General features: G+C 44.8%; 1 protein-coding gene across 1 annotated transcript in view; it reads left to right on the top strand.

The window, feature by feature from the left end:
- Window positions 1-23079, top strand: part of PJA2 (praja ring finger ubiquitin ligase 2) — a 578273-nt gene that overhangs the window by 244449 nt on the left and 310745 nt on the right. Inside the window, exon 4 of the mRNA XM_069625483.1 lies at window positions 19674-19856. Within this exon, the coding sequence (XP_069481584.1) occupies window positions 19674-19856 (183 nt within the window). The remainder of the gene's footprint in view (window positions 1-19673; window positions 19857-23079) is intronic.

Here is a 23079-nt window from a genome sequence, read left to right as displayed (position 1 = left end):
ATTAATCCTCTGTCATTTGTTTAGCAGTCTCACCAAAGCAATTCATATAAAACATGTTTTATGCTATCTTCTATCTTTTACTCGGTTAACAACCTTGAAGGATGAACAGCTGAGTGGGCATTGCTTTGGGTTCGGATCTGCAATCTACAGATCTCATGCACAAGTGCTTAACCCCCTGTACTATCTTACTGCCATGAAGTAATAAAGGGGGAGCCTGTGGCAAGGGCCAGTTGAAGGAAGCAGCGTGTGAGCCTGATCATGCAAGTGACTCAATTGCAAGGTCCTTGCATCCCTTCATCCTCCGCTGTACTGTAGTCCCGTCTCTAGCAGGACTCTGTGCTTTCTTGGGATGCATTAATCAAGGGTGGAAAACATTTTGTAGACTTGATTTCAAGAAGTGTGACAGGCAGGCATCTGCACATCGGAAATCGGAAAGCTATACATCAGACCCCCAGGACCTGCCTGGTTGTTTCTGCAGTTGGCTCAAGGTAGTCCACAAGCTAACTCTGTCCTCTCTGGGTGATTTGTAAGCATGGGTTGAGCCCTGCATTGGCTTCTTGCATATGATGTAAAGAGAGAAATCGGAACACTACATATGCCAACGCGATTCAATTCATTAATATTTCTGTACGGATGGAAGGATTGTTTTCAAGTATTCTCCCCAACACTGTACAGGGTCGATTCTCCTGGGATTTAATAAGTCACTGTGTTCACCAAGAGTTTTTGGGTGAAATAAAAAAGTTACACTCTCTAGGCTTCTGTACTGCCCCATCCTGGAATCCCTTCTTCATCGTCCTTTTGTATTTGTCCCAGGTACTGTGTGTGCCTGGACAGTGGTGAGTGCTATGGCTGTGTGAGGAGAATTAATGTGTCGGACCACTTTTGTGCCCAAAGGGCAGGGGGTGGGTGGGAGTGTCCTTTCCTGTTCCTCCCGTTTGATCTTCTCTCTCCTACGGCCACTTCCTGAACACTTTGCTGCATTATTGTACCTAGAAGATGGACGCACCGGCCACCAGGAGGAATACAGGGGGAGGGGGCGCTCCCGCGGAACCCAAAGTAGAGAAGAAAAAGCCCAGTATAAAAGGCCAAGTGAGAAACACTAGGTCACACGAGAGAGTGGGCGATTCAGCAGGGAGGTACTCCAATACCCGACGGAATAAGCAAAGACACGAGGAGAACTCACAAAGGGAGTTTACCAAGGATCAGAAACGGTGTCTCTTAAAAAGAAACATTGGAAAGGAGAACAAAAGACCACAAGAAAAGAGCGTCTTTAGACTTGAATCGATCTCCAACAGAACAAATAATGTAGTACTCTACCGAAGGAAGGTTCTACAACTTTGCAGACAAACTGCAAGCCTGAACAGACTGCACTCAGGGGGACATCCTGATAGTTGAACCAAGAGAGGGAGATAATAGAGTGCTCCTATCGCCAAATGGAAGCATCTAATGTAAGGAGCCTCTTTAGAAATTCTATAGGGGACTTCAAAAGGATATGTTATGAAATTAAGGAGATACACGAACCTGAGAGACAAAAGTTTGATATGAATCAAGGGAGAAAGCTACATGGGCAGAAAAGTTCAACAAGAAAGCCCAAGTAATACAAAATTGAAGGACATGGACTATAGATGTGCAAGAACTTGCATAAGGACGCCTAAACACAGTCGGAAGGGGTATCTTCGAAATTGTGAACGCCGTTCATCAAATGAAAGGACCCTTAATGAATCTCCGCCAAAAAGGCGAGACAGTGGACTCTTCGAAAAAGCTAAAGAGAGATTCCCACGAGGCTCTGCCTCAGGGAAAAACAACAAAGACGATAAAGTGGCAAATAAAGAGCATGAGACTCAGAGAAACCACCAGCACAGGCATAGAGAGGAAAACGAGCAACAACCGCCCCCAAAGCAGAGCATTTGGACCTCAATAGTCCAGAAAAACTATAAATTCCTCTCGCCACCAACATCGAAAAGCGGGGATCTTTTGGGGCTTGACCCAGGGGAAGTCAGAAGAGCTACACCAAGGAAAAACTCAATGTGCTCATGGAATACCCGAGGTTTCCGACACTTAACTACTACGATCTCGGATGTTAACCTGAGCGATTTTGACATTGTCTGTCACCAAGAGACATGGTTAACTACAAAGCCTCACCTCGATGGATACGACCTGGAACTCTCACCAGCAATTAAGGGGGAAGTCAGTAGGCCCATTTCATGTCTTCTAATCGCCATAAGAGCAGGAAGCGGGTTAATGCTTGATTCTACCCTTCAAGCCACAGAACTAACCAAGCAGTCTTACTTTTTTGGAACAGACAAGAGTCCCAAGTAGAACCAACTAAACTTGAAAAAATCCTCTTAATCAACACTTGCTGGAAACTGGCCAGAGCTGATGATGACAAATACTTATGCGCCATAGAAGACACCCTTGAAGAAGCTAATGCCACTCATAAAATTGATCACACAATTATTACGGGAGACTTAAATGCAGTGTGCGTAATCGAGGGGTTAAAGGAGGCACACCTTCATTCGAGAGTGCATTCATATGTTGGGGACAGAAAATGGAATCTGCTAATGGATGCTTATGATCTGCATAACTTTCACAAAATAAACAACCAAATACCATCAGTTCCCACATGGGAAGGAAAAGGAGTGGGTTTCACGATTGACCACACGTGTGTCTCAAGAAAATTGCTGGAGCAAATTGAAGACTTTGAGGTTGTGAGAGGTTGTGAGAACCTTAAACAGCGACCTTAACCTTCTAGCAACCCACTGGAAAGTCACACACCTGAATAGGGAAAGCATGCCTAATAACCTGGAACCTTGCAAGGGAAACACAGGCCTTAGACAAAAAGAAAAATAAATTCTCTCCTTGACATCTGACTATCGCCAAGCAAAGGAAAAGTGGGGAAAAGAGGCATAGAAGTTCTTGCCTACCAGCCTTTCCTTAAAACACACAAAGTTAAAAAACAGCAGAGCTCTGACACCTTTAAACCAAAGCTCCACGTGTACAACAAACTGTTAGTAGCCGAAAAGCGAATGGTAAGACAAAGCAATCGTTTGGCAAAAAAAACAAAAAATCCATTACTAATAACTAAAGCAAAAGAGGAGGAAAAAAACTACAAAGCCTGGATACGGCAGCAAAGAACAAATTTATACCAAGCAGACTCGGAAGCAATGTTGCGCATTTTGAGTGGCAAAAACCCTCGAGCCTTCTGGACCCTGATGGAGCCAGGTGCAAAGGAATGAACACTTGATAACAACATGGCTGAACAAGCTTGGATTACACACTTCAAGGAATTATATTAATGATTGGGAAACAAATGCCCTCTGGACTCGCCTTCTGTTAGTGCGTTGGAACATTGCCAGTGACAAGAAGACTATAGAAGACAAGATCAAAAAATCTCTGGAGCACCGGGCCCAGATGGGTTAAGTAATTATACCTGAAACAGCACCCGGAAGCCTGGGTATCCCTGATAAGTGATAGATTCCAGGATTGCATAGACTGCAGTGCAATTCCTTCAACATGGAAAAATGCCAACGTAGTGCCAATCTTTAAAAAAGGAGCCAATAATGAACCGAGGCAATATTGCCCAATCGCTTTACTGGATACCATAGGTAAAATCTTTGGTTCCTCAGCACTGGAGGGCTTCCAAGATTGGACTTTTGCCTCGTTCGTAGACTGGGAACTTAAGCAAACATTCTCCTAATAAGTGTTCTGAAGGCAAAGGCACTGGAAGGTAAAACACGATTATGTCTAATCTTCGTGGACTTGGTACAAGCTTTCGACAAGGTGAATAGAGAAATCTTGTGGCAAAGACTGATTCATCGAAGGTGCCAGAGTTCAATTTTACAGCCTATTCAAGAGTTGTAGTCACAGACCTCAAGGAGAGTAAGATGAAATAAAGCTGGCCTGTTATCAGATAAGATCATAACAGCGCGTGGAGTGAAGCAAGTATGCCCCCTAGCACCAGCTTTATACAACGCTTACATTGCTGACTGTAGGGACTCACAGGAAACAATTCGAGCCTTCCCGCCATCATTGGGAAATATAAAAATCCCAAGAATCCTCTACGATGACGATATAATATTGCTAGACCAAACCCCTGTCGGGCTACAAAGACAGATGGATAACTTGAAGGTCTACCTGAGAGTTAACTACCTGGAACTCAACAAAACAAAAACAAAGGTAATGTTGTTTGGGAAAAGGGGACAAAAGAAAAAACAGCCTCAAACTGTTTACGGAGGGGGAACAGGCTGGAAAACATCACCAGTTTCAAATACCTGGGGGTAATACTGAGCAACAGTAGAGCTGAAACACCAATGCAAGACATCTACGAGCAAAGATGAGAACCTTAATAGTTCAAACAAAAATCATGAACAGAAAGTTTGGAAAATTCTCTTTAACACCAATCCTGAACTTCTTTAGATCAAAGGTGATCCCAAGTATAGTATTTGGAGCTGACGCAATGCCATCACTTCCAGACTCCATATGTATCAAGCTTGAGGGATGTTTTTGGCGGCAAGTGCTGTCATTGCCACAGTTGACTCCCATGGTGTTGATTCAATGTGAACTAAGTTTGACCTCCCTGAAAGCAACTGTCAAAAGAAATGGTCTGATGCTATACAGGAAGATTATTCAACCGGCTGCAGAACCAATTCTGGAGATAATCAACAGAGCAATGTTGAACAATGAAAATCAAATGCTCACAAAATAGAGATCAAAGAACAAGAGCTTACTGGACAAAATTGGAAGTTCAGAAGAGAAACTGCTATCCAATCCAGGGAAAGTTGATAAAAAAGATCTTGGAAATGGATTGGATAGAGACTCTGAATGCAGCCTGACAAAGGATCTGCCAAATAATCCAAAAAAAGTAAACCAGATCATACCATGCCTCGTGAAATTCCCAGACAAAGCTCAAAGAGCAAACTTCATGAGAATCTGCCTGAACTTAATCAGCACAAATGAGATCTTAGCGATCAGGCGACAAGCAGACTCAAACAAATGCCGCTTTTGCACCCAAGAGTATCAAATAGAGACCAGAAGGCATCTCCTTCTATCCTGCACAGGCCTCTCAAAGGAAAGATCCACATGGCTAGGCCACCTGCTTAAAAACGTACATGTTTTCGATAAACAGGAATGGTGGGCCCGCTTGATAAGTGGAGAAAAAACGACCTGGGTCATCGCAGTGGTGGGTTTCTTCAAAATTATTGGCCTGGTCGCATTAGTGACAAAAAGGATCTGATCCATAAAGAAACATTCACTTGTTCGTCTAAGGAGATGAGAGAGGAAAGGATATGACTTTGTAGTTAATGAATTTTACAGCAAAGCAAATGCACTCGAGAACTTGACTTGCTGCTTTTTTTGTAAAAGTTGTTTACACAATTAAACAAAAAAACATAAATGATTGTACCTATGCCTTGCCACTTTGTCACAACCTCTTCAGGCTACTAATCCCACACTCTTACACTCAATTCTCCACCTCATCCTAGCCCATCACCTCCCCTCTTCTTACTCATGCAAGTCCACTGAATGCAGGCGATAGTTCTTCTGCATTGTTTCCAAGGCTTGGCCCAGAGTCAACATCTTCAACATCTGGTGTATTAGAACGTGTTTCAAATGCAGCAGAGATCGAATACCTTTCTTTTTTCTTTAAACTGGAGGGCTTCTACAAATGCTTGCTCGAGGAGTCGTCCTATATGGAGGTGTCTGGAGATCTACAGTGCCTAGCTATTGATAACTATCAAGAGAAGTGAAGCATTATTCCAACATTATTGGTGGTAGGGATAAGGTAGTAGAAGGGGTGAAGTGCACATGCAACCTTAATATTGGAATAAATGGAGGTTTACATTTCACCGGCCTTTTGGGGGAGGGTGCCTGGTATTTTCTTCCCTTCTTTGATTTGGAATAGAGTGGAATTTTTGACGAATCACAGGAATCCGTTGCTACTCCCCAAGGGGGAGCCTTTCCTTGCACGGCTACGGAGGAGAGCCCGTTCCGCAACACCCTCCCTAAGGGTAGAGGCAAGCGGGACCGGACTGTGAGAGACTCCTCCTTTGGGGACAAGGACTCCCGTTCTTACAAGGAACTCCCTAAAAAAAACATACCAATAATATATCTACAAAAACATCCAGTGAAGTAAGGTATGAAGAAAAGACCAAAATATATTATTGTCATCAAGAAACTGATTATTCCTTGGAAGGAAAAACTATATTTTACTGAGACGAGGTGTTATGGAGTTGTACTAAAGCTCACCTATGGTACGACTATAGAAGACTCTCCTTTTAGTTTACAGGGCTTCAACTCTTTGTATAGGCCTGAACAACCCAAAAGGTTTGATAGCTATGGCCGAGTAGCCAGGCTTAGTGTAGGAGGAAGAAGGTTTTTAGTAGAGCACAAAGACCTTTCAGCACCCACAGTCAAGAAGACACTTACACATGCAGTTTATATATCAATATTATTTATTAAACATACTTGGCAATGGGAAGTTCATTTTTCAATTAAGGTAAGCAAGATATATTTTTATACATATATACAGTAGGACTTTTGCAGTTGTAACTCAGTTCAATGGTAAACCTTGGAATGTAGGTAACTGAACAAGTTTGTTCAGGTTAGCAAAAGTATTCATCAACCAACAATCATAAATGATAATACTGGTAAAATAACATAATTCACACTTGTAGAATAGTTGGAAGCCTTTTAAGGTAAGTAAAGCACTTGGCAAATAATAATTGAAATCACTGGTTCAAGGAAGAATGAATGACTCAAAACTAACACAGGGCAGGTAAGACTTGCACTTGAATTCACAGAGGCCTTAGGCTTTAATAGTCAATCCCTACCTAGGTATGAATGTCTCGGAGTCAGATTGAAGGGCAAAACAGGTAATGCACAAGCTGCAAAGAGGCAAGAGTTCCAGAAGACTTGTAGCAAGTAATTATAGTTTTCTTTGTTGGGGGAAAACTGTCAGGGGCTTCAGAAAAGGCTCCCTGTAGGTGTTCAGGCGTTAACCTGGGCGAACTTGTATGGGCAAACTCCCAAACACGAGAATCGGCACTCCAGAAACACAGGAGCAGCAAAGCACCTCTAGGTCAGTTCTTCCAATAGTCTCACAGTACCTTATGCCTGAAGAAAGAGATGCAGCATGATGCTTCCACGATCCAGCAGCAGCCTACCCGGTCACCAGATTCTTGGTCAGGCAGACTGAAGAAGGGACACTGGAGAGGGATCTCATTGCAGCAGTTGAGCGGAGAGGCTCTCTGCAAAGGATTCTTCTCAGTTCTGTAGTTTTGGTGCCCTTTTCAAAGCACTAGTGAAGAACGGCTTACCCCCGGTCGAATCGGCTTGATTGCTCAGCCCAGCCTTCAGATGAGGGGATTTCAGGGAGTTGAACTTACCTCTGATGGTCCGGAAGGAGTCTGACAAAGTTTCGGGAGGCTTTGATCTTCAGAAGGCGATGCACTGCACACTGGCCACAAGTCCAAGGGTATTGGTGATTTGCAGCTGGTGAAGGTTGCAGCTCGTCGTCGGATGGCTTGAAATGCGCATCATCTTCAGACTGGTTGGCCCCACCAGTCTAAGGGAGGAAGTCCAATTTGGAGCTTCCCTGTCACTTGAAAAAAAAGGCTGGAGAAGGAAGCAACAGTCACTCTGAGGGCTCTGGCGGTGGCTGGAGGTAGCGGCAGATGTCCTTCTCTTCGGAATGAATCTTGCAGTGATCGTCTCAAGCTTCAGCATCAATACCCCACCTTTTTATGCAGGAATCCAGCCATTCAACATGCATGCTGTCAGTCAAACCTGGGGTGGGGGCTGTCCTTTGAGAACAGCCAGGCAGTTAGAACTGGATCCAAGCAGGCACACTGGAGGACAAGGACCTTTGGACCTTTGGAGTTTTGGAGTTCTCCCAGCTTCCTGTCCTCCCAGACACACTGGCGCCTTCAGGCGGGCTTCACAAAGGGATCTTGGCGAATACAAAAGAAAACACAAGGACTTCCGCCACCAAGCATGGCAGAAAAAGGACCAAGAAAGAACAAACCATTGTGAGTTGGCAAGAAAATAATACAGGATCCATTTTGGATCAATGGTGTACCATTGGTCTCTTACCGCAACTACGAATGTAGCCTCACTGTACGTTTCACACAATTGGTAGAACAAGTATCCACTGTCACAAGCCACTCAGTGAATTTTTTACTGTTACCAAAAAGTTACAGGAGAATGGAAAAAGAGACTGTGTCACCTCAGCACACTACACATACGGTGGGGGTGCTGGTTTCACAAGAAAAGTGTAGGTGCTGTGTGCTACAATAAGAAATGTATAGATGCCATAAGGGGTGCCAAGAGTACAAAACAAAAATTGGGTGAGCAAGTAAAAAGATTCACACTCGCTCTGAGTCAGAAAAGATCCAATAGTCCAGCAAAAAGTACTGGGGACTCACCAGGTGCTGAGAATATCACACAAGATAGAAATTCAACCTAACACGACGAAAAAGATTTGTGGAGGAATACAGAGTGTAGAACAAACAGAAAGGAGTGCAACTTGTGCCAGGGAAGTCCCACAGCTACATAAAGAGGCGGCGACTGGGAGGAGAGGGAACACTTGAGTTGCAAACTTACTCGCAGACGTATGCTGAAGGAAAGCTTAATGTGCTGCGCCCTATGCCAGAGACAAACCAGAGTGAAACTTTAGGAGCGCAGTGTCTGGAGCGGAGAAGAGAGGAAAGAAACCGAGGTGGACACAAAGCGTCCTCACCCGGAGCAAGAGCTAAGTGGTGGCATGACCGCAATCAAGCAGAGGTGGACCATTGGGCCCGTGAACAACGCTGATAACGCTTGCTTTGATTCAACACGTAATGAACCGGCAAACGAGAGCCCGGGTAGGTCGTATATGAAACCACAGGAATTACGCAAGGCCAAGCTGACCATTGGAAGAGAAGGATCTAACCAGTCCAACCTCAGTGACGTTATCCCTGAAACCGACCGGTATCTAGGAAAGCGGGATACTAGGGAGGGTGACTGGGGATCATACTCGTCTCAGTCAAGATAAAGCATTAACATGGAATGATACTCCTTACTGTTAGGCAGAAACCTATGCAGTTCCCTTAGGGACCACTGCAAAAAGTTTAAGACCACAGGAGCAAGCAGTAAACCCAACTGGCAGCAGTCTGCACCACCCAGATTTACCTGGTAGCTGTGGCTGAGCAGTCAGACTTCTCTCAAGAAGAGTTAGGCAGTATATAGAGAATACGCAATAGGGCAAAAATTACAGTAGAACAAGCAAACACTGACCAGAGCTTTGGTATTAAAAGTATATAATTATTTATTTAAAACACACTTATGAAAATACACTGGCACTAATATATCAAGCAAGTTCAAACAGTCAGTATATACACCTCCCTAGTTAATTATTCGACAAGTCTAGGTTAAGACACCACTTATTAGCAAAACAGAGGTGAGCGTGTAACCTTAGATGGCACTCCAATAATTCATTAAAAAGGGAGAGAAAAGGCAGAGTATGGAAATAACACAGTATGGAAATAACACAGTACGGAAATAACACAGTACCAACACTTTTAAGGACCCCCAGCAAGTCAGGAAAGGCAGGGTCTACTGTAGAGCCAAAGTTCATAGGCCAGGCCCACTCTTAGAGAGAGCAAGGCTGAATGTTCCCAAGATCACACAGTGGAAATGCACTCAAAGTCTTTGCAGAAAATGTCAAAAGAGGTTGGGTCAGTTCAGAAAGATAAAGTCAGAAGGTTTGGAGGCCAACCCAGTCGGAAAGTCGAGGATTTACAGGACACCTTGGACAGTCCGTTGCAAGGGCGGCCAGGCGGGACACAGTACCTTAAATGGTGAGAACGTTCCAGTGGGGGCAGTTGTTCCCGGCAGCCAGTGCAAGTCATGGCTTCGACCAGAGGAAGAGATGATCTCGACGAGGAAGAAAGCTGGAGGTACGACCCTTTTATTCACGGTCAGTGGTGAAGCGTGGCTATCCGGGCGCCGGGGTGCTTGGCACGGGCGATTCGTCCACGAGACGTCCTGGAAGGCAAAAAGGTGAACTGGTTGGTCCCACCAGCTCAAAGGGAAGAAGACTCTCCTGGAAGAAGATCTCCTCTGTCGTCGGGGAAGTGGTGAGTTTGTACAGCAGGGCTCCACTGGTGGTGTCGTTGTAGATGGCTCAGCTTCTCCCCTCTTCAGATTCTTTAGGTCCTGTGGCGACTTCTGAAGTTCCAGTCCCCCAAAGCCCTGCTTTTATGCAGAAAAACTCCCATTCAACAGCCTAGCTGTCACTCAAAAATGCTAAGTGGTGAGCCGGGCGGCTCACCACTGGGCCAGTCGCACAAGAGTGCGACTTGAGTTGCCAAGGCAACTCAGTCCAGGGTGCCTAATCCCCCTCCCACACATCCTGTAGACCCCAGACTAGAGTGGCACCATTTGGAGGGCTTCTGTGCAGAATCCCGCCAAAATGTGGAACAAAGGGCTCGACTTGGGTTAGAGTTTCAGAGGCGAACACAAACGCCATTTCAAAACCGAGTCCTGGCAAAAAGACCTAACCGGGGAATAAATATTAAATAAATAACCCGGTGGTATCTTTAACATTACACCAAAAAGTGGTGCGTTTAAAATCAATGGGAAAATCCCATAAGAAATATTCCGGTGGAATATTTGGCGTGGTTTCCACTGCCACCACCCAGAAACTCGCCAAGGGGGGGACTGGACAGTGGCCCCTTGGAAAACAGACCCAGGGGCAATCAAATTACCCCTACCAGTACTCCCACAATATGATGGTTTGTACTGGTTCTGTTTTGAGACTAGTAAAGCCAATGGTGACTTCACATGCCCTGGGAGACAGTAGTCAGTCCCAGGGTATGGAGTCTATGTTTGGGGGTTACTATGACACCCCTGTGTTACTGCACTGAGGGTGCTGTGTAAAACACATACCAAAAACACATGAAGCCCTATGGAGTAAAAGACCCCATAGCCCATAAAACACATTACATAGTCAAAGGACATTCTCAAATCATGCCTAAGAGTGGGAGAAAAAGAGTCTCACTCTTAGCAGGAGGAAAAAATAAACCCCAAAAATCCAGCAAAGCTGCTGGGGGACTCACTAGCTTTGGGAAATCAGCTTTAACAGAGAATTCTCCCTAACACTTACTGGAAGGCTTTCACTTGAAGAGGTCAAAGAGAAAACCCTGAGGTATTACAGAATAGGAAACACTGTGAAAGGGGAAAACCTGAGCAACAGATTGAAACAGAAAATAAGGGCCAAACTCAAAGTGAAACCAAAGACTGTGAAATAATAATTGATGATGGTGCGGCAGACCTTCCATCATGGCTGCTGAAGCAGCCATATCAGCCTTGAGGCTAGGAGATATGCCTCTCCTTCCAACTTGCCTCCGCTGTGCTCGGACGTGGCTGAATTGAAATACAGAGAAGGCCGGGAGCTGGCAGGCGACGCCGGCCCCCCTCCAAGGGCCCATCTAAGGGTGCTTTAAAAACCTTGTCTGGACCTGTCCGGCACAGACGTCGCCACAGAGCCACCCTTGCTGTCTCAGTTACCTGCTCTGGTATTGCTTTCCTTACCCCTTCCCACTATATGATGATCCCGAATTGCTGCCTAGCTTCACCTCCACATCGTACGATGAGGCAGTCTTCACCCCCTACTTCCATTGTCTGTAATTCTCTCACTTGCCTCCCTCCTTCTCGCTATACTAGCACGTTGCCTGCATGTCACCTCAAATCGTTATCTGAACTCTGTCCCTGTATCCTCACTTTCACCTCTTCAGTCATGATTTCTTCATGTGCCTTTTCTCTCTCCCTGCCGTCTCCTCATGCCATTGGTTGTTTCTTCCTATGCCCGTCTTCTCTCCTGCTATCCCCCCCCTACCCGCTTCACCTCTCCCCTCTAGGTGCCGCTGGTGCAGGGATGCAGTGCTCCGTCTCACTAACCTGTCCTTGCCCACTTGCCTGTCCCGGCCTGTTCCACCTTCTTTTCTCAACCTATTATTCATGACTGTTCTTCTGTTTGCCCTTTCTACTCTTTGTGCTTCTCTCTCAGATGCCTTGACCTCACTGCCCCCCCATCTACTGTTGTTGTGCACACTGATGTGCCCCTTTACATTTGAACTCTAACCGCTCTGACTTGTTGCTTCTTATGCTGTTTATTCATCATGCCAACCTGCACCCAGTGGTTTTACATTCGCAGCCTGGCCTCTGTTTTATATTTACCCACTTGCTCCCTCTGTTCTGACCTCTTCTCCCCTGTGCTGTGTTTTTTGTACTTGCCTATATGTACCCCTGGATTGACTTTCTTCAGCCCCTTATTGTGTTTTGCATTTGACCTACCAGCAACCACTGATTGACTTTGAACCTTGCTGTGTCACATTGACCTACCTGAAACCACCGATTACCTACCTTATACCTGCATTTTGATGTAGCCCCCTCACTATAGGTTGATGTTTTTCCATGTTGCATTTGACCTACCATGTACCTGTATTCCCCCCCATGCCCCCTTCTTGTTCAAGCACTTGCATGATCTGAATCGCTTTGTAGGAACACTTTATTTTTCCTCCCCCTCTCTCCCCTGTATTCATGCTATTGCACTTGCACGTTCCAAATGTTTCAAGACCTTTAAAGAATGTTTCTGTTTTTGCTTTATATCTTTTCCTCATTCCCTATCCCCCGCTGCCGTCTGGATGCGACTTGAAACACAAATTTTACTGTATAGTGTGCATTACAAATAACCAATAAAGAACCCAAGAAGCCAAGGGAAACGGTCGAAGTGTTGGATAACGTTACCCTATGAAAGGAAAATACACATGAAATAATGCAAGAAGAGAATAAGAAGGAACAAAAGAGTAATGAGGAGGAGGTTGAAAACCTGAAAAACCCAGTATCGGAACTGTGACTTAATAAAAGTAGTTACCAAGAACTACTAGAAGATATGTTACTCACCTGAGCATGATGGAAAAACCGACTTACAGGAGAAATTAGTCATTCTCTTGGTTATTGTTGTTTTGTTAGTGGTATGGTTAGAATAGGTTAGTTTGGACAGTGGACTGATTCTGATTTGGACTCTCACTGACAAGCACCTTAGTTCCGTTAGGTCGGGGAAACCCTTGGCATAGGGAGAGATGGGCATTTATTCCTTTCAGCTATTAAAAATCATCAGTGAGATGTAAAGTCAGTCTGTGTCCTCCTTCTGACCCGCCAAAAAGTAGAAGTATCAGTGGAGGCTAATCCTTTAAGGACTGGATCACTGAAGTGCCAATCTTGGCTGACTAAAAATGGGCCTGAGGGCGGGTTAGACTAGACTAGACTGGATATGACATAGGCACTTAGTTATGATAATGCTCATTCTACATTACAAGATTTGAAATTCAGTTTCAATGAGCAGGAGCTAAAATCAGCTCCTCGATGTCGGGCATTACCCAGTAGGTAGGAGCTACCAACGGGCAACCAGAAGCGAGTACACGGGCCACTGCGTTGGTAACTTCTACGGGAGAGGCAAACTTTAACTTTTTTAACATAATATATGCTCCATTTTTTAAAAATGTGTACTGGATGTGCCCCAATTCTTATTTATTGACATTCTCAAATACTCATTTTCCAACACATGTATATGTTTGTAAGGCTGTGTTATATATAGGAAGTAAAGTACCCCTACTGAACACAAAAAATCTATCTCCACCAGCAGGGGAAAATATGTTTCTATAAAGGAGATAAGATTGGACAACAATTTAACTAGACCCTTCAATCCAAAAAGAAACTCCCTGATTATCCGGCATACTGAGTCTGTAAAAAATAGACTCTAAGCAGTAAAGTATCAAAAATATAAAATATAAATTTATTTAGAACAATGTGCATTCAGAATAAAAACATAAGTAGACCCAAAAAACATGAAACACAGTGGAACAAAAAACCTAATATCTAGACATATCGTCTAAAAGCTCATAACGTGATTACACCAACACAAGAGACATGTAACTAAAACAATAAACATTCTACATGTGTTGTAAAAATGATTCCCAACATGTTTCTGTTCTTCCAAAGCCTCAAACGGGTGAACATTCTTCAGGGGAAAGCTTCTATAAAATATGTTGTAGACGGCTTCAACACTGTGTATAATGGGTCAATTTTCACATCACAAGAAGGGATGTACCTAAAATACAAACAGTGGGGAGAATCTTGAGGACGAGGTCAAAGAAATACTAAATATATTGTAAGGCACCAGTTGTCCTGGGAGTCAAAGTAGCGCCTGCTAGCTGTTGGCATGAAGCTAACCAGTCTCCCCTAGGCTAGAAGCAGGAGCTGGTTAAATTTACTTTTATGGTAACACTTGTAGTTCTTTTAAACCTCTTTCCATTTATAAATGTTCTTCTGCCAACTTCTGTCATACACCAAACAATATTCAATAGGCTAGCTATTAGAAATTTGGTATGCCTTTGCGTCTGCACGGGAGAATCGGGCTGGTCTGAGTAGCTTGTACGCATACCTGTTGCATCAGTTACTGTGCATTGCTTTGGCTTTAACAGCTATAAAAAGCATTGTCAAATGGGTGGCAGGGCACCACACGCATTTGCAATTTTAAAGAGCCATGTACAAGGATTTAGTCATTTTCTAGGTCATTATCCTTTCCTTTAGCTATTATATCTAAATTAATTCAGTCATAGAATAGCCATACTTAACATTTGAGGAAGCAGTGGCACAGTCCCATAATGAATGTGTTAAATGACAATTGCCTGGCAGTAAAATAACCTGGGGTGCTATCATTTTCTAACACGCCAAGGGAATTAAGTGTCACTCCTCTAACTGATCCCTCCTTTTGTTGATTCACAATTAGTAAACCATGACACAGAAAAATAAAATAAATACCAACACATTAATTAAATGACTAACAATGACATAAAGAGAACATTTGAGATAAGGACCTCAGCTCAAAATACACTGCCAGTTCTTCAGAGCCTTACAAAACATAGGTGGATCCTGTCACTTGAGTAAAGCAGATCAAGGCTTTTCAGTAGATCAAGGCAGTACCCAAAAAGGATCTTTCAATGATAACTATTGACAAAACTGGGGGGACCTAGAGCGGGAACATTGTCCAACTCCTTAGCCCTCTCATACCACCTGAAATGGGCAATTTATTAGCCAAATAACTCTGGCTCATGTCATGCACCACCTTTGTGCAACATCGGCAGCTCTGATCTGTGTACATGTCTCTAAGGAGAGCCTTTGGCGTTTCCTGAGAATATGGAAAATATCGCTAAACGTCCTAGTCCTAGTCCCAGCAACTAGCCTGGCTGGATTATGAAGGGCTACCTCCAAGGAAGCGAGAGTTTTCTCGTGTGGAATACCCCAAGGGCCGAGTTCCCAATAGCAATATGGGAACTAATCAAAGCTTGTGGGAGCTGTTCATTTTAAATGGAAAGCTACATTAAGTGCAAATTGGTAACTATGCTGAACCAGGTACTTAGCGTAAGGGAGGAAGGAAAGAGGAGAGTACAAATCCAAAGGCTATGACCATGAAGGAAAATGAAGGGCTTACAAGGGACCGATGCCTCTGAAGCAGGACAGAACAGACCCTTGAGGATTAGCTTCTGACAATGGGAGGAACTCTAGTGTAACAAACACTACATAAAATGCAACATTCTCCATGCTTTTGAAGTGGTTTATTTTCTGTCTGGCAAGATGGTTTCTCCCTGTGTTCAGATAAAGTCTCTAGGTTCAAACAAAACATCTCTTGGTTTGAATAAAAAGTCTTTGGATTCCAACACAAATCTCGGAGTCCAAATATCAAGTCTCTGGACTCAAATAATGGTTTCTGAGTTTAAACAACGTCTCTGGGTTTGGACAAATTCCTGGATTTATAGCCTCCCATGTCTGTCCTCATTCTCTGTCCTTGTGTATCACCTTTCTCTGCTTCTTCAAGGAGACCCCTTCCTATGGGTCTCGGGGCCTGGGGTGCACTTGCAAATTTTGTCCTGGGCAGTGGCGAGAACTAGGGCTATTCAGCACCAGAATTTTCACCACAAGACTGGCCGACCGGGTTTCCATACATTTGAGCTCATGGAGCTGTATTCACCTCTGTCTTGAGGTTCTGACTCTACTCCCCAATATCCCTTCTTCCTCAATGAGTCACAGTAGTCTCTTGCTTGGGGTTAAGTTTCTCACACCTCATATATTTATTATATTATTGTTTTTTATAAAGCGCTTAATACCGAAGAGGTTTCATGATCTCTATTCTACCACCTACTGCCACCTTCTGGATAACTAGCCAGGTGCTCATACCTCCACTCAGCCTCTGCTCCCGCTCGTTTGGCTCATCGTGCAAATCCGTCCCTCTGCTTAATCTCTGTTCTTCAATCTTTCTATTTCATGTCCCTTCTCCTGATTCCTGGAGTTTCTGCTGAACCCCCTACTTTAGACTTTCTTCACTCTCCTCCTCTTCTCTACTGTCACCTCCAACTGCTTTACATACATACTCTTCTACCTAACCTCTGAAAGTGCCCCTACCAGCCTCCTCTTTACTCATGTTCTCTTCCTCCTCTTTCCACCTCTCCTCCTCACTGCTCTGCCCTCCATTACTGATCTCTCTACTCACCACCTCCTTATTTTTTTTACCTCCACACTCCTCCCGATATCCCTTCTTGCCACCACCTTATTCTTTAACACCGAAGTGCACTTTAAGTGGGAGATGGGCCATTGGTTCACCATGGATGTTCTCTCTGGGGGTGTGAAAAGTAATCCCATGGGGTGCTTTTTTTGCTTAAACCAGTAATCCTGTTGCTTTAGTGCTTACTTTAGTCCTTAGGAAGATAATGGGTGATTGTAACGAAGTGGGTCGATCGTAATGAAATCAGAGACTTTGTAGATGGGCGTACCCTGTGCTCACAATGTTAAATGTGATATTCGAATTGGTTGTGACAGGTCTGCATGTTTTGGTTGAGATATGTTGTATCGATAGTGATGTGCAGAGGATCACAGGGTTAAGTGCTGTACAAGGGTGTATGTGCACTGTGTGTTTCTATTAGAGATACAGTAGGTGTCTTGGGGTGCTGAGAACTTCAACATTTGCCCAGGGGATTGTTGAATGTTAGCGTCACGGGTTTGGTGTCTAGAGAATGGGGAACTCTAGTGTTGGTGTTATGAAATTGTTGAATTTGACAAATTCTTTGAAGTTCGGGAGCTTAAACTTTTTGGAGGCCTTTGGGTGAGCTGTCTACACACGAGGTGAATGTCAGGCACTGTGGGTTGTCTGCTTTCATTTTTCATTCGTGGTATAGAGATCTCTTCAGCCCTATGGTTGAGTAGTGAGAGAGTGTGGGTAATCTACTGCATTCTATTGTGGAGGAGGGAGACGGTTATGAAGAAATTGTAGGGAGTGTTGGAAGTTTGGTGTTGGTTTTGTTTGATGATAGAGGTTGGAGCTGGTCTCTTTGTTAGGTGTACTGCTGGGCCCGCAGTTAGAGTAAGGTTTGGGTGTTGGGAGTGCATTTTGTTATGCTGTGTTATAAGGGGGTTTGTCAGGTCATTAACTTTAGGTTGTTGTGATTAGTGGGCTTATTTTAATTGTTCTTTCTGTAAAGGAGGGAGATTATGTGAGCCTGCGGGAGCCAGTGGGCTCCTGTCCCTTTCCTCTTTATCTCCTAATAACCATGATGACATCTGATCCTTGTAACAGAAGAACCCTAATAAAGTAACCACTATGCGTACCTGGCCTGTGTATCCTGAGTGTCCCTTGGAGTGAACTCTATGACCAAGAGCCGGTCATAACAGTGATGTCTTTCTCTTCTGGTTTGTTGGCAGAGTTGGGGTTGCCTGGGTAGAGTGATGTTCATGGTCATCTTTCTGAGATTCAGGGACCTACTTGCAATGTTGCCAAGGGTTTCCTCCTCTTTGATTCATAATTGTTTCCCAGATCCAGTCCAGGTGTTACAGCTGACCAAATGCGGTATTCAGTGGCACATGGTGCTAGATTGTTGGCTTCTCAACATGGAGCTGGGTGACTTGGGTTGGCGATGCGGCTAGCCTTGAGGGTCAAGAGATGTCCCCTGAATGTGATGACCGTGAGGTCGCTTTGTCAAGCTTGGAGGCATTTAACCTAAAGAAAAATGGGCAGGCATCCATCCCCCACCCCTTAAATGCATTTCACTGCTTGAAGAAACCTGCTGGTACAGCTAGGTGTCATTCTTCTACTGATGGACAGGCACTACCATCCACAGCCCATCCAAGGGTAAAGCAGGGGTAAGCAATTCAGGTTGCAAACTACTAGCCAAGCTAAAACAGTCAGTCCCCCACCTCCCTGGTTGTTCACATGCCCACAGCATACCATTTCATACTCGCCAAGAGTCAATTATCACCTGCCAATATCAAGTGGCAAATGCACATTTTGAGGCCAATAATCACAAGGTCAATGATGTTAAATGCAATTTAGTGATCCAGTAGAAAAGCTGGATTGCGTGGGACCTGAAGGGGACATTTCAATTACTTCTTGTGCCAGAGTCCCTGGAACACAACATTCACAGCAATACATGGCACAATAATTATATATTGTGTTTCAGGCAGGTAGGGCAGGGTTCCTGGTTGTGGGGACACAGAAGATAGAATTGGCAAGTTATATGGGAAAGCAGATTTGCACCCTCTGTTTTAAAACATCCAGCAGATGGTGACCCCCTGATCTTGGCTCTGCATAGAACCTGTAGATCCGAGGTTGCAGAGATCCAGAAGGAACTTGTTAGGTGCTAGGATGGGCAGGATCTTGCCATGAGTCAAAACTCCTTAATCTTTGTACCTGGAAGTGGGACCATTACATTAATGTAATGTGTGCACTATGCTGTCCACAGCAGCAGAGAACAGAGTTCAAATGTGACTTTCAGGTCAGCCGGTTTGAGGGTGCCATGGCAGCATTGAATAGAAATGTGAGTACAGCGTTGGGAAGGAGGGTTAGTTAAGGTGGATGGTGACCCCACAGTTCTTGGATGGTGGGTTCGAAGGTGATCAAAACTTGTCCTTTGCACTAGTTTCTGGAGTGCAAGAGATGAGCTCCCCCTGTCGGTTGTAATTTGGAAAGAGTGATGGTGGTGGGTGTGGCTGCATATTATATTTGTTTACATGTGCAAAGATGTTTGTGAATTATCTGGTGGTGAACTCTCATCGTGCAGCAAATCGACCAACCGGTTTCAATCACAAATCATCCGCAATAAGAGTACCCGCAAACAATCCTCTTGTTGTGCACCCACCCTCTGGAACTCAATCCTGGTGTTGACTCGGAATGCCCCCACAATTCTCCAATTTCACACATCTCTCAAAAATGTCTCTTTCAACAACACTTAAACAAGAACTAATTCCTATGGGTGCACATACTGAGGCACAGACCTCACAGTACCGTGCTACTGTTAAAAGGTGGCAGCCCAAATGCTGGCTACCCAACACTCTGTACAGCGCTACGCTACTCTCGAGCTAGGTCTATGCTTTAAACAATAAAAATACAATAAAAATAAAATCTGTTTAGCATTTGTAACACTGAATTCTACTTTATTTGTTGCTTATTTATGAAATTATTGGCTGATCTGAGTATGCTGCGACCTGACCTGACCATGATGCCTGTGTTAAGTCAGTGTACATAAATTCACAGTTGAGAAACATAGGACTTGATGGTAATGATTATACAAATAACTTGTGTTTTCCAGCTCTGATTGCAGTGATGGCGAATGGCCGGCTTGTTTGCCTTCATATTTCACTGCTGAAAAAGGTCATTCCTCTGGTGACGACAGCTGGGAGACCCTGCCTGGAAAGGAAGATCAACAACCTGAGCTGCAGAGCAATAGTAGTGGTTTAGAAGAGGGACAGACCAACTTCTGTTTTCAAGCAGAGTTCGTATTCTTCAGCATTTATTTTTCCCCCAAATGTTTTCTTATGCCTATGAAAATTCTGTGCCTTGTTCAGTAATCCTATATGGTTTACCCCTCCGCCTTTTACATATATCAGTGTTTTTTGTGAATGCTCCCCGAAAACTTTGTCAAGCCACAAACTTCCTTTCATATTTGTTTATCCAAATGTCATTTGACACAAAAGGACCAAATGGAGAGGGGGATCTCATACCTGAGTCTACCCTTATATGTTCCCACATTAAAGAACTCAGATTAGCCAATTCTAAAAAAAGTGTTCCAAAAATATATTATTTTTCTTTTTTTAGATTCAATTCGCCCTCTTGTGAAGGGAACAGAAGTAAAACACGGGAGATTTGAACTCTTGAAGAAAACAATTTGAAAACATACAAATAACAGGATACTACCTTCTGAGATAAATGAACATAGGTATCCAATAGGAATACGGTTACATGTATTTCTTTTTAACACCCTGTGGACAGAGAAATTTAATAAAAATATTTTTTTTCATCTTTGAAGCAGCTTTTAAAGGAATCTCAAGTACCTCACAAGAGGGCGAATTGAATCTAAAAAAAGAAAAATAATATATTTTTGGAACACTTTTTTAGAATTGGCTAATCTGAGTATCCAAATGTCATGCCATATGCTTTCATAGCTCAGGTGTGGATAATTAGCTGCACTCCTTCCTTCCTCAGCTAAGACATGCCCCCTCGCTAATTCTCTGTGTCTGCTGATCAGAATAGAATGGAGCCTACCACTTAGTATTTCCTGGTTCTTTTCCCCCACCAAAGTAATGCTTTTCGGTTTTCCTTGGTCCCCAATTTCTCTTCTACTTCATCTTGAGCAGCTTGTGACACATTCAGAATTCAAACCTGCCCTTTATGCCACAAGCCTTTTGTAACGGCTGTCTTGCACAAGTACTGCAACACCTGTCTTTAGAACTTGCAACACGCACTCTTTATGCCACAATACCACAAGGTTGCTTACGCAGTCGAGAGGTGGTCCTATTCAAAAGACAATGTTATCCTTCATTTCAGTTTCGAAACTGGTCATGATACTAGGGCTTCAGAAGTGGGAGTATTTTACTCCATGTTTTTTAAAAGTTTGATTGAAATAATTCCCATTCACAAATAGGGTATTTTTCAGTCAAGCAAAAATGTCTAAAAACAGGTTTCTTTTTTGTAATCTGTTATTTCTTTGCACCAGTTAATTCATCAAATTACAAAATGCATCGTTACCTTCATTTGTATTTGCGCAAGACAATAATATTTGATCACCTCCCTGTGGCACCACTCTGCGGTACCACTGTTCTCCAGCATGGGGTCTGGCATGGATTCACATGCTAATTCCCTGTCGTCAGGCTGGGAATCCTCGGTAAAGAAAAAATCAGGTTTTGTTTCTGAACTGTTTTTCTACTAGTAACCAATCGCTGGTCTCTGGGTCATACTGCCCCCAGCCAATGACTGCCCTCTACCTAAGCCCCTCCTCTGGCATCCATCCTCAGATTTTTAACGCACGTTCAAGTGTTGGGAGTCCTCGTGCTGTAGCTCTTGAGCTTTTACTGCGTATTGCGGTTTTTTTGAAGAGTTTACTTTTATTTTTTCAGTCAATTCGAGCCTCAAGCTCCACCGATTCTTCTTCCGATCAACGGGGACCAGTTTTGGAAATTTCTACGCCCCTCGAGGGTGGATTGTCATCGAATTACACTTCTTGGAGGATTCCGGAAGACCTTTGAGGATTACCACGATTCGGACATGGCCCAGGACAAGGGAGATTCGATGCCTACTGGATCCAAACTGTTTTGGAACTGCCCAGGATGTGGACTGCAGAACGTCTTTAAGGAGGAAGAGCACTCCCGGTGCCTCGACTGCCTACACGCCGACAAGTCGCACGTGGAGGAGGAATGTGCGTTCTGCAAGAACATGTCCGTCCGGACCATGAAGGACCATCGTAAACGACTCGCTGACTGGATGGAGGCAAAGAGCCCAGCAGGTGAGAAGAAGTCTGAGCGGTCTTCTAAGACCTTTGAGGGCGCTCCGGTGACGGACAGGCAAAGCACTGAGAGTCCGCGGGCACTGGGAGCGCGTTGGTTTGGGCTCCTCGGTTGCCAGGCAGGGTGCAATGTCACTGACGCCATCATCCACGAGCCAATGCTCTGGCTCGGTGAAAAGGAAGTTGAAGAACCAAGGTAAGCTTCAGGAGAAGCCCTATCGCTCCCGACGGAGAAAGCCAAGGGGGGGCGAGGCGGTGACCCTCCCCCTAAGGTGAAGGCCTCAGACGCGCCCAAGGTCGTGAAGGCCCTGATTCACCCACCGAAGGCCTCGATTGAAGGAGTTGTGGCGGCCCTGGGGAAGCCTGCAGAGGCTACCCCAGTGAAGATGACTTCTGGGCCTAGGGTTTCCCTGCCACCCCGGAGGGAAACCTCTTTCCAGCCTATCAAGAAGACCCCTGTGAAACCCTGGGACGAGAAAGGGGGGGGCACGATAACCTAACGGACACAGATACCACCTCCGAGGATGAGCAGGCTGGCGTCAAAGCTATCCTCGACAAGAAGTTTGAGGAGGTCAGGAGCTACAGGAAGGATCCCGATGAAGCGGACGTAGAAAGCAATGGTGGAGCCGACGGCTGTGGAGGAAACGGAGGACCCTGCGCCCCAGCCGTCGTTCCCGTCGCACCCGATGCCTATGCCACAGGACAATTCAGGAGCAATCTTGATGGCTTTGCTGCAGACCCTGTGTACGGAGATAAGGACAAGGTTCCCCTTACCCCCAGCGGACGATACAGCGGCGCATGGACCGTCGGGGAGCCCACCGAGCAAGCGGAGGCGAGTCCATCCTCCCCCTCCCTTCCAGCCTTCACCGCCATCCCCTCCTCTGAGGGACGAGACGGCGACGACTGGGACTGACGACGGTGGCGACGATGGACTGGATCTCCTGTCGCCTCCCGCCCCCACAACGAAATGGCCTCCTTTCACGCCATGATCACCAGGGCCTCTGAGCTTTTCCAGCTGTGCCCAGAGAAACAAAAGAAAGAGGGATTTCTTTACCAACGATGGGAAGCCAAGAGGAAAACCGTACTCTCGGTCCCACTGTTGGATGACATATGGGACGAGGATCTGTCCCTTCTGAATAACCTTTCCACGGCCCCTGCAAAGAGAGACCGGTACGAGAAGTACCAGGTCCCGGATTCTGATCCTAGGCGCCTCAGG

This window comes from Ambystoma mexicanum, chromosome 6p (genome assembly GCF_040938575.1).
Source record: "Ambystoma mexicanum isolate Mex_15411 chromosome 6p, UKY_AmexF1_1, whole genome shotgun sequence".
Taxonomy (NCBI): domain Eukaryota; kingdom Metazoa; phylum Chordata; class Amphibia; order Caudata; family Ambystomatidae; genus Ambystoma; species Ambystoma mexicanum.
This window is presented reverse-complemented; position numbering and strand designations above follow the sequence as displayed.